Source organism: Miscanthus floridulus, chromosome 3 (genome assembly GCF_019320115.1).
Source record: "Miscanthus floridulus cultivar M001 chromosome 3, ASM1932011v1, whole genome shotgun sequence".
Classification (NCBI taxonomy): domain Eukaryota; kingdom Viridiplantae; phylum Streptophyta; class Magnoliopsida; order Poales; family Poaceae; genus Miscanthus; species Miscanthus floridulus.
This window is the reverse complement of record NC_089582.1, coordinates 43,753,315-43,765,504: the sequence shown is the minus strand read 5'-3', so window position 1 is coordinate 43,765,504 and position 12,190 is coordinate 43,753,315. Positions and strand designations below refer to the sequence as shown.

The following is a 12,190-nucleotide window of genomic DNA, read 5'->3' as shown; positions in this document are numbered from 1 at the left end:
CACTTCCCGCACGGTATGCACGGCGCCCAAGCAACTGTAGCAGGTGATTGTGGTAGGTGAGTCATATTGCAACATGTGCAACATCTCAATCTACTTTGAAACATACAGATGAAACACTTACAACATTCATACGAAACTACTGAAACACTTGCAAAAGCATATGAAAACTCTTGAAACTATTGTAAACATACGTAACATCTAGATAATAGTTGCAACATATGTGTCAAACATATACAACATCCAGATAAAACACTTGCAATGAACGTCTAAAAAACAGATGAAACATTTGGAACATACACTTGAAACAGATGTGTATATCCATTGCAACATGTGCAACATCACAATCTACTTTTACAACATCAAGATGAAACACTTGCAACATCCAGATGAAACATCTGAAACAATTGAAACGTAAGCTTGCAACATGCGCTGTGCAATGTCACTTTGCTGCTTGGACGAGGTACCCGAGCAGCATGGGCACACTAGCGAAGGAGAGCGCCGCGAAGGCTAGGAGCTTCCACACGCCGAGGTCGAGGTCCTCGGCAGGAAGGTCAGCATTAATCAGTGCCCGGAGGAGGTCGTCGTTGTCGTCCCCCACGTCGCCGAAGACGTCCGACCCATCGACCACCCTGCGTCAACTAGATTCTCGAGGAGGAGTGGGCGTGGCGTGGCGAGGTTTATGGAGGGAGTGGGCGCGGCGTGGCGGCAGATGCGGCGTGGAGAGGGATGGGGGCACCGGACGGAGTGGGGCGTGTGCCCGATGCGTTGAAGCCGTGATGAGCGAAGCGAGTGGGCCATCGGTGGGGGTTATGTCGCGGGGTAGAGATAGAGAAGAGAGCATAGAGAGAAACAGACCGATTGCTGTTGGACCCGATTCGCTTCGCAGTCTCAGGAACGGGATGCGTCCGGAATGCACATGCCTGGACACACGCCCTGATCATAGCATTAGCGCTTTGCAATTCACACGTAGTGTCGCCCAACCCCGGCCGTGGGAAATCCGAAACCAAAACTTCACACTTCACAAAACGCATGATTCGCAGTGCTACTGTGCTAATTTTAACTGCATGCGAACTGTTGATACAATATCTTCAGGAGCGTTTCCTGATGAACAAACACCAGCAGCACTCTCAGAACTTTTTGATGAATTCGTAGATGTGCTCGGTGACCTCCTCCGGCTTCTCGAGGTGGATGTAGTGCGCGGCGCCTGCGATCACGGCCACCTCCTCCAGCCCCGGCACGTCGCCCTTGAGCCCGCCCTTGTGTATGTACTCCTGCACCCCCGTGTAGTTGTACGACATGGCGTCCTCGCCGGCGATATACTTGGTCGGCACGGTCACCTTCGCCCCTGTCCATGGCGCCGTCAGCTCCCAGTTCCTACACCACACCACAGATTAGCTCACTTTGTCTGAGATTGTTAATCGTCAGCGGAAGGGAATTGAGAAAAACGATGTATAACCATAAAGAATTTGTTCTTACAGGTCGAGGCAGCGGTAGAAGTTCATGGCGCCGGCGAACCCGGTCTCGTCGAACTTGGCGGCGAGCCGTTCGACGTACTCCTCCGTGAGCCACGGCGGCAGCGGGATGTCCTGGTCCTGCGGGCCCCACCACTCGGGCGACAGCGAGATGGCGCCGGTGTCGCGGGTGGTGAGCAGCTTCCTGAAGATGAACCGGGTGTCCATCCGCGCGAACTCGGCCTCCATGGCGCCGGGCTCCTGCAGCCGGAGCAGGTAGTAGCCTTCGCCGTAGAGCCGGCGGAACAGCTCGAGCGGGCGCACGACCGGGTTGCGCGGCATGAAGGCGACGCTCATGTTGACGAGCGCGCGCACCCGGTCCGGGCGGAACGTGGCGAGGTGCCACGCCAGGAGCGCGCCCCAGCCCTGGCCGACGACGTACACCCGCGGCAGGGCGAACGCGTCGAGGAGGGCCACCACGTCGCCCACGAGGTCGAAGGCCGTGTAGGAGGAAGGGGACGGCGGCGCCGTGGAGTCGCCGTAGCCCCGGAGGTCGGGGGCTAGGCAGCGGTAGCCCCGCGCCGAGAGGGACCGCAGCTGGTGGTGCCACGAGTGCCAGAGCTCGAGGAAGCCGTGCAGGAACAGCACCGCCGTGCCGCCCGCCGAGCCGGAGCCGGCCTCGGCGACGTGGATCTTGATGCCGTTCACGTCCAGCGTCCGGTGGGTCACGCTGACACCCTCCAACGCCGTCGCGGCCATCTCTCGAATCCTCGATCGATCTTATCTCTCAGTCTTTCAGCTCTCTGTCTTTTGAGTTTCTTGTCTGAATGTCACTCTCTGGTGGAGTACTTATACATGGTCTCTGTCAGTCTGATATACATGAAGCCGAGCGGCTAGGAATGCTAACAATGGCTCTGAAAACAACCTTGTATTTTCTGGCTTTTACTGTGTTCGTTTCTTGCATCTTTGTGTCTGCAGAATAGGAAGAAATTTGCGGAAACAAACAAAGAGCTTACACATCATAAACGCTAGCAATATGCTCTGCTTTGGCTAATTGGCTGGTTGCGGGGGATGCTACAAGGGCATCTTCGATATTCGATCTATAACCAGCGCCTGTCCTCACTTGCTGTTGAGTATATGTATATCGAAAGAAGCATCTTTTCAGGTCAGATTCCGCTCATCAGCTGACAAACTACCTACTGACTGCACTGTACAACAAATACGGCAAAGGAATAGCGAGAGAGACAGACTGTTAATTTCCGGTATACTTTTTTAACCATTATGGATCAACATCCAAACTGTATTTTGTTTTAAGGCTCTGATAATCTGATTCCATGAAAGTCTACTGGGCTACCACAGCCGAGTCGAGGCCGCCTCACTCCCAGTTCCATCAACATGGTGACGGCCTACGTCGCCGTCGCCGTCCTCTCCTTCTTCCTCGCCGTCGTCTCACTCAACGTCCTCCTTGTCCTTGGTCGCCGTCGCAGCAGCAAGATCAATGGCAAGAACAAACCACCGAGCCCGCCCTCCCTCCGGGTCCTCGGCCACCTCCACCTCCTCCGGAAGCCGGTCCACGCGGTGCTGGGGCGCCTCGCCGCGCGGCACGGCCCGGAGGTGCTCTCCCTCCGCCTGGGCTCGCGAAACGCCGTGGAGGTCACCTCCGCGGCACGCGCCAGGGAGTGCTTCACCGAGCGCGACCTGTGCTTCGCGACCCGCCCGCGGTTCGCCGCGCTGGACCTCGTCACCTTCGGCGGCACCACGCTCCCGACGTGCGCGTACGGCGCCTACTGGCGCGACCTCCGGCGCGTGGCCACGGTGCACCTCCTGTCCGCGCGCCGCGTCGGCCGCATGATGTCCGGCGCCGTCGCCGCCGAGGTGCGCGCGGCGGTGCGCAGGATGCACCGTGCCGCCGCAGCGGCCCCCAGTGGCGCCGCGAGGGTGGAGCTCAAGCGGGGGCTGTTCGGCCTCATCCTCGGCGCCCTGATGGAGACCATCGCGCGGACCAGTAACAGGACGTCGCGCGAGGAGGACGACGCTGACGCGGACGCGGACATGACGCCGGAGGCCAACGAGTTCAAGAAAACGCTCGACGTCATGGCGTCGCTGGTCGGCGCGGCCAACACGTGGGACTATTTCCCGTTGCTGCGGCGGTTCGACGTGTTCGGGGTGAAGAGAAAGATCATGGCCGCCGTGAGGAGAAGAGACGCATTCCTGCAGAGGCTCGTCGACGCCAAGCGGCGGAGGCTTGAGCTTGACGACGGTCGCCGCGAGGGCGAGGAGGAGAGCATGATCGCCGTGCTGCTCTCGTTGCAGAAGTCAGAGCCGGAGATATACACGGACACCGTGATCATGTCTCTGTGCTCGGTCATTGCTTCCGTCTTCTTGTCACTGTCACGCTTGCCGTTTCTTCGTATGGCCTGGTTTAGTTTCCAAAAATTTTTACCCCAAACTATCACATCGAATCTTACGGCACATGCATGAAGTATTAAATATAGATGAAAAAAACTAATTGCACAGTTTGGTTGGAAATCACGAGACGAAGGTTTTAAGACTAATTAGTCCATGATTAGCCATAAGTGCTACAGTAACTAACATGCTTTAATGATGGATTAATTAGGCTTAATAAATTCGTCTCGCAGTTTCCAGGCGAGCTATGTAATTAGTTTTTTTATTAATATCTGAAAACCCCTTCCGACATCAACTAAACATCCGATATGACATCCAAAAATTTTCATTTCACCTCGCTCCTAAGCGACATGAGCGTCGATCGAGTCCTCCTCTGACCTCTGCCACGCTGATTTGCAGAGCATGTTCAGTGCCGGGACGGAGACGACCGCGACGGCGGCGGAATGGGCCATGTCCCTGCTGCTAAACCACCCGGAGGTCCTGAAGAAAGCGCAGGCGGAGATAGACGCCTCCGTGGGGAACTCCCGCCTGCTCAGCGCCGCCGACGTGCCGCGCCTCGGCTACCTGCAGTGCATTATCACCGAGTCCCTCTGGCTGTACCCCGCCGTGCCGCTGCTGGTCCCGCACGAGTCCACCGTAGACTGCTCGGTCGGCGGCCACCACGTCCCGCGACGGACGATGCTGCACGTGAACGCCTATGCCATCCACAGGGACCCGTCGAAGTGGGCGGACCGGGGCGCGTTCAGGCCGGAGCGGTTCGAGGGCGGCGGAGGCGGAGCCGCGACGGCAGAGGCAGAGGAGATCATGATCCCGTTCGGCATGGGAAAGCGGAAGTGCCCCGGCGAGACGCTCGCGCTGCGGACGCTGGGCTTGGTTCTCGGGACCCTCGTCCCCGAATTTTTTGTTTTTTTAGCTCTTTTTTTAAAAAAATCACAAATATATCCCTAGAAGTATACTTTCAAAATCTGGACTTTTAACTCGGCGTTATCGTTGGTGGCGCCGAGACGGCGCCATAGATTTTGACGCCTAGGTCTTGGGCTCGGCACAGACGCGGCGATGACTTAGCTTGACGCCGTAGATCTTGGCGCCGAGCTCGGCGCCAAGCCCTGTCTTACGCATGGGCCCTCCATTTCTTTCTCTCTTACTCTCTCTACCGCTCCCGAGCCCGCGCTGCCGCACCGCCGCGCCCACGCCGGCCCCCGCCGTGCCGCCTCGCCGCGCGCCGCCCCTCCTGGCCCGCACCGCCGCGCGCATAGGCGCTCCCTCCGGCGACCCCGGCCACGACACGGCTCTCCTCCTAGCGCGCCGCGACCTCGCCGTCGATCCCATCCTCCGCGTCCCCATCCTGCTCCGGTCCCGGCGTCCGCGTCGCATCGTTGCATTGACTAGGATATGTAAAATTTTTGAATATGTAATGTAGGTACTTAGTTAGCTTGAATTATAGTGCTACTTTGATTATTTGGTAGTTTCTAATTAATATGCCTCCCTGTACGCAGCAACACATCTTCTTTCCTCCTCTTCCTTTAGCTCCTTTTTTGTAGCCTCGTCTTTGCGTCTCTTCTACATCATCTCCTTGTCCTCTCCCTCCCACCACAACAGTTTCTGCATCCATTTCTTGTCTTCAGGCTTGATCTCAGTGTCGATCCACTACTCAAAATCACAGAGCGGTGGAGGGGTCTGCAAAAAATACAATTGTTACAAAACAAAAAAAAATCATGCAAGATGTCATATGACACAAACAACAATTCATCACCATCTTGTTAATGCGGCGCTGACGAAGTGTAGGCTCAAACGTAAAATCGAAACATGTCCGATACTTCTGTCTATACGTGTCCTCTTCATCGGACTTGACTACCTTGCAAGGATCGCCGCAAAAAGCACATGGGCACTGGAACACCACTGGGCAGAGGCAATGGGTCGAAGGCCTTTCCGGTCATCCGGCCATAATTATAATCCATTTTCGTTCTAAGAACCGAAAGCAATTAACATTAAACCCTACACCTAGGGTTTCCTATTTGATCCACAACAATGAACCCATAACATAACAACGTGCGCTGAGGTTATCTTGGTTTGCTAGCTATTTCACGCCTTAGCATCCTACGGTTGTATAATATAAATATTAAAATTGCATGAAATCCTAAGTAATGACGATTTTTAAGTTAAAAAATCTGACTAATATATACCGAATCGATGTGAAAAAACTAGGAGGGAGCGAGGATACCTTGCTCTCAAAGATCTACGGATCAAATCAAAGTTTTCAAGGTCCAATATGCCGATTCGTGAGGTAGGACGAAGTGGGGAGAGAAAAAACCCCGAGAGGGAGGAGAAAGAAGATGAAGAAGGCTTGGGCAGGAAGGTTGGGGCCGGGTTAAAACACCACCTCGGCACCATAGATCTTGACGCCGTTCTCGGCGCTAGGCTTGGCGCCAATAACCTTGGCGCCGAGCTCGGCCGAGCTCGGCGCCAAGATCTATGGTGCCAAGCTGCCTGCCAAGTCACCGCCACGTCTGCGCCGAGTTAAGACTTAGGCGCCAAAATCTACGGCACCGAGACATGTAAGCTCAACGTTACCAACGATGACGCCGAGCTAATGGTTAAGATTTTAAAAACATACGTCCAGGGACATATTTGTGAAAAATTTTCAAAAAAAAAAGACTAAAAAACACAAAATTCGACCCTCATCGAGTGCTTCGACTGGGACAGGGTCGGCGCCGCCCAGGTTGACATGGCCGAAGGGGCGGGCGGGCTCATGCTGCCGAGGGCGGCTCCTCTTGAGGCCATGTGCAAGGCCGCGCCGCGGCATGCTTGGTGTCCTGCAGGACCTATGATCGAACACCTTTTCTACTTCTAGTTGCAGTATAGTTTTGCTATATCACGTTTTCAAGTAAAAACTTCTCTCTATACGCTTATTTTGGGAGCATGTAGTGAAAATTTAGGTGTTTTAGTGGAGTTCCACACCCACAGTAAAAGCGTTGTGAGATGGAGAAAGTGGAACATTCTTCTCTACCCCTGTCGTATTTTCAGTTACACTAATTTTACCTAGAATTACACCAAAATAATGACTACTTCCTCCATCCCAAATTATACAACATTTGACTTTTTTTACATCAAGTTTGACCACTCGTCTTATTTAAAAATTTGTGCAAAACATCACTTCTTTTATCGTGAATTGCTTTATTAAAAAAAGTTTTTCAAGAAGGACTTAAAATTGACTATGTTTGCACAAATTTTTTGAATAAGATGAGTGGTTAAATTTGAGGTCCAAAAAGTCAAACATCTTATAATTTAGGATGGATGAAGTACAATTCTATTAAAAGTTTACTAGCGTAAATCTAAAATAAGTTGATAACTAAAATAGGGTGCAGCAGAGAGTATTTTCACCGTAATATTTAGTCACACCAATTATAAATCATTGTAACTTCAGTAAGAGTTGAACATAAATCTAGAATAAGTTGTTGGTAACTATAATTGGGTTTTCTTTTTCTGGCTGTCTTTTTTTTTGAACTCCACTTGATTGATTAAACAACGTTATTACAATCAAATTGCAAGCAATGTTGCAAAAAACTAGGAGGATTAGACCAAATAGAGGAGGCTAAAGTAGAGGAAGCATGTTGGGCACATAAGTGTGCTGCAAAATTCACCTCTCTTCTGATGTGGAAGGAGATGAAACCAAGTGAAGTTGGAGAATCTCTCCTCCACATCATCAAGAATCGCCTTGATCTCTAAACTGTGTTTTCCTTGTCCTTCCATAAAGATACCAGCTCTAGACAGTCAGATTCCACTATGATGTGCTCCCTGGTACTAGGGATAAAAACGGTATGGATATTTTCCGACCGTATTCGAAACCGAATCTGTTTAGAGGGGTTGAGATCTGTCTGTATCCGAGTCCGGATATCCAACATCTGATACCGTATCCGTATCCGAATACTCAAATCGCATATTTATGATGTCGATATCCAATCGTATCCTATCCAACATAGTTGACACTATCCGTATTCGAATCCGAATCCGGACAAAAATATGAAAACAAATATAATATCGGTGATATCCGTCCGTATCCGATCCGTTTTCATCCCCTACCTGGTACCCTCTGGAATTATCCGAATGCCGTCTCGAAAAGCTTCCGCTTCTGCCATTCGCAAAGGTGCACTATGTAAGCGTGCGGTAAGTAGGTTTATCCTCCATTCCACAAAAACCGCAAGTTCCCATCGGTTCTGTGTGTCTACGGTGGAGGTTAGCTCAATTAGGCAGAAAGTCATGTGTCACACACCACTAGAAAACTCTGATCTTCGGTGACACCTATAGCATTTTCCACAACTTTTGCCAGTATGGGTCGTTTGAAGCTACCGAACTTGATGTTCGACCTTCCTTGTGATCACGCTCATGAGCCTCTTTCTCCACCAACATACGATAAGCCGATCTGACGGTGTAAAGGCCATGGCTTTCACCTGAGCAGGCCTAGAAATACCCTTTGCAACGACCCAATGGGATTCTTTTAACCGCATGTGCATCCATGTCTAGCAGATTATCCTGGAGGCTGGAGCGCCACCTTGGTCGGTCCATACCACTGCCTGCCGGCCTGCCCGGTTATCTCCGGCTATACGGGGCAACGGTTATTGCTTAGCCCTAAAAGTTGCTTCTCCTAGCTATATACTCTTCGCCAGGAGCTATCTCCGACTATAGCGGCAAGAGACGGAGATTTAAAACCTCTTTTTTAGGTAAGGAGATTTAGAACCTTGACAGTGTTACCAAAGCATAGAAATACCCGAGTCTGACATTATTATTGCTAACAATCCAACTATATGGAAGGAGACATATGGATTTTCCAAATACTGTTCGCATCTACCTCACGCCGTCCCAGGTTCATTGTTCCGGCATGCCGGCAACGCCGTAGTCCGACTACGGCGGGTCAGCCAGGGCTGGATTGGACCGCGCCGCGGCGTTCATGAGGTCGAGGGTGACCTGCATCATGGCCTCGTAGTCGAAGATCCTCCGGATGACAGGCTTCTCGTCGACCTGGCCGCCCCGGCTGCTGATCCCGCTGTTGGACGGCGCCTCCAGGAGCGCCTCCAGCCGCCGCTTCGCCTCGACGAACTCGGCGTCGCCGCCGCCGCGCTCCGGCGCCAGCCCGTGCAGCCAACTGGCGTAGACCCTGATGTTGTCGTTGAACTCCCTGAGGCAGTAGCGCATGGACCGGTTCCTGGTGGCCGCGGTCTCGCGCCGGGCCTCGCCGGCCCCCTCTTCTCCAGGTACCGGAACGCCAGCTCGGCCAGCCGTCGGGGGCTCGCCGCCGTCGACGGGCTCTCTGGGTCTGGGCTCGCCCTCGTCAGCGCCTTCAGGCATATCCTCGGAGAAGACGTCGCGTTGCACGCCTTCTGGAGGCCATCGGTGGTCGCGGAACGGGAGTCGACGGCGAGGGTGCCCGGGACGGCGGCGGCGGCGGCGAGGAGGAAGGCCAGAGCGAGAGAGCGATACGCGGCCATGGCACAGTAAATTAACTTGATTGCGCCTATGCCCTATGCTGAGAAACGGCGGAGAGGTTTTCTCGTACGTAGCGTTGAACATTATTATGGTTCTAGACTAGATGTACAAGAGTAATTACGTTGTTTTCGTGCTTAATAATTTTAGAACATAATGTCTATATATATATATATTCATAATATATGGAATGCGCCTTAATAAGTGCCAAAAGCAGCGTATGTTTGTACAGAAAATCTATAACACTAATACTATTAATGAATATATAGTAAGAGTATCGTCCAATAACTTGGCAACTGAATTTACCAGAATAGCAAGAAGGCCTACTTGTTTCTTTAACTATAGCAAAGTATATGGTAAAATAATTGCGAAGGTGACCCACTCCCACCTATAGTATGTGTATACAGTTATACAATGTTTTATGTCTCCTTATAAAACTTATATACCCAATAAAGCCCTAAAAGTACTCCTACTGTCACTGAGGATGAAAACGGTCGAAAACGGTTGAAAAACTCCTAAATTATTTTCTACTTTTATATTTGAAATACGAAAACGAAAGCGAAAACGGTAAAACCGGAGACAAAAATAAACGCGAACTTACGAATTATCAAGAATTTCGAAAACAAACCAATTCGAGCGAATTTATGTCGAACACAGTCGATATACGAAAACTCAATACGGAATATCGACCCGTAGACCAAGTGCATGACTAAGTGCATACATGATCAAGTTCAAGTGCATTAATAATTAACAAGTGCATATTATAGAAACATGAACTCGAACTGAGTCAGAATAATTTTATTAATCTTTTTAGAATAGATGTAGTATTTTATTTTAAAGATTTATTCATATTTTTCTTTTGAGTAACAAAGCTTTATTCGGCTGATGCAAAAACTATCAAATGATTGACTTTGCAGGTGGGGGTTAAACCGATGAGCTTGATGCTATGGCTTAGGTGGGCTTTCGTGTAGATGTTGTTGGTTTCCTGACATTTAGCACCTCTCGTGAGGTGAAGAGAGATGAGGCTGGGCCCGTCTATAAGAGAGGGCAGCTGGCCACCAGTAGAAAGAACGCAGCTGCGTGGTGAACAACCTGTAATTGGGCTGTATGACCTGTGCAGTTGGCCAAATTCGGTTTAAACTGAATTTTTAATTCGGAATATTTCAAATTAAAAGTAGAAAAATAGAAAACGGTCGAAAAATGTCTAAACCGTTTTCTACTTTTACATTTGAAATACGAAACATCTGAAATGCGAAAGCGAAAACGGTAAAGTCGGACAAGAAAATGCGGATTCGATCGAATTAAATATAGAAAACGATGCGGTTCGGTTTGGGATATTTCCGTTCTGTTTTCATCCTTAACTGCCACCCGTCCTTCGTACTTAAAGGTGACATTGATAATAGTACAAACGAAGAGGGTAATTTAGGAAAGGTGACAATGAAATAGGAAAACAGGTAACTGACTATTGAAAATAGACCTATTCACGGACCGCTAGATCCGTTTTTCTGTCCCTAATCCAAGAAAAAGTCATGTTTCACACTTTCTCTTACCCAATCCTCAAGAACATGGAACAAGAATGCAAAGGAGATAAGTATGTGAGGGAGCCCTCTCTTCATTCAGGTCCGTCTCAACAATTTCAAGGGCCCTTGGCCAAGCCAGCGGCAAGGGCCTAGCAATATAATCTTATAGGACCTATTTCACTTCATTAGTCATTATATAGATATACATATAGTCCCTTATATAGATATAGCCTTCAAAGTATATATGGTAGCTTCTCTAAGACATATATGGTATGTATGAGCCCATCAATCCTCTAATCGAGGAATTCTTAACAAGAAGAAATCGTGTACCGAGAAAATTCTTTTTTGTCAAGTATGGCTCGTGTAACACCAAAGTTATAATGATCGGTTGCTAGACTGACTCTGTTTGGGTCTTCGGGTCTAAAAAAGGGTTGGATGATGGGACGGAAAAGGAAGGATGTAGCCGTGTCCATGAGCCAGGTAGGAGCTGCATTAGTCGGTAGTCAGTTCGAATCAATTCTGTTTGATGACAAGCAACAATAGCATTCCAAATTCTCATAGATACCCAATCTACCCTACTAATGCACCAAGTTTTCTTCGCTTGGTCCATCCAGAAAAGCGTCCCCCGCTGAGATGGTCATCCTAAATGCACCCCAAAAATTGTACATACAAAACCAACCACATCCGAATCAACCGCCCAAATCTGTCCTCAATATTCTCTCTCATTACTCACGCACGATCCAACGATCAGCATATTTTGTATGGTATTCCTCCTCCCGCCCCCAACACACCTGCCGCATATGCCCACACCGTAGCGCGCCAGAATCATCGGAGGTGCACCTGGCCGGATAACTATTAACGCACAAAGCGGATCTATACGCTGGAGTGTATATGTATATATGTGCACATTACAGTTTTTAGGACCTATGCATTCATACTTGGAGTGTATAATGCCCGTGCCAGTACTCCTCGTCAGCGGAACCAGCGAAAAACCCCAACCAAGAGGACTAACCTGGCAGCCGGCGTACTTCGTCAACAACGTCGTCGTCAACGGCAAGGCGTGGCCGTACCTCCGCGTGCGACGCCGCTGCTACGGCTTCTGCATCCTCATCGCCAGCAACGCACGCATCTACCACCTGTTGCTCATCATAGTCCCCGGGCGACCCTGGCGACAAGGCTTTGTCCACCGCCGTGATGAAGGACGTGATCGAGGTCGGTAACACTACGGAGACGGACACCTCGACCATGCCGGTGATTTGTACAGGTTATTAGTATTTCCCTCGGATCTCCGCCTTATCATTTCCTGCCATTTGCAACCTGAATGCACGATTCAGG

The 12,190-nt window shown here is 50.4% G+C and overlaps 1 protein-coding gene and 1 pseudogene across 1 annotated transcript; one reads left to right on the top strand and one right to left on the bottom strand.

Annotated features, from left to right (window-relative positions):
- Window positions 1-1,066: 1,066 nt before the first annotated feature.
- On the bottom strand, window positions 1,067-2,210 carry LOC136545596 (uncharacterized). Its single transcript, XM_066537605.1, has 2 exons — window positions 1,477-2,210; window positions 1,067-1,374 (listed from the first exon to the last, which is right to left on the bottom strand). Exons 1-2 carry the CDS (start codon window positions 2,208-2,210, stop codon window positions 1,128-1,130), a joined length of 981 nt encoding a protein of 326 aa, XP_066393702.1. The 3' UTR covers window positions 1,067-1,127.
- A 636-nt stretch (window positions 2,211-2,846) lies between these two features.
- LOC136545595 (cytochrome P450 81Q32-like) lies at window positions 2,847-6,685 on the top strand (annotated as a pseudogene).
- The last annotated feature ends 5,505 nt before the right edge of the window (window positions 6,686-12,190 follow it).

Coding starts and splice junctions, on each gene's coding strand:
- LOC136545596 (XM_066537605.1), bottom strand. CDS start 2,210: ATGGCCGCGACGGCGTTGGAGGGTGTCAGCGTGACCCACCGGACGCTG. Junction 1,375..1,476: donor TTCTACCGCTGCCTCGACCT/GTAAGAACAAAT, acceptor GGTGTGGTGTAG/GAACTGGGAGCTGACGGCGC.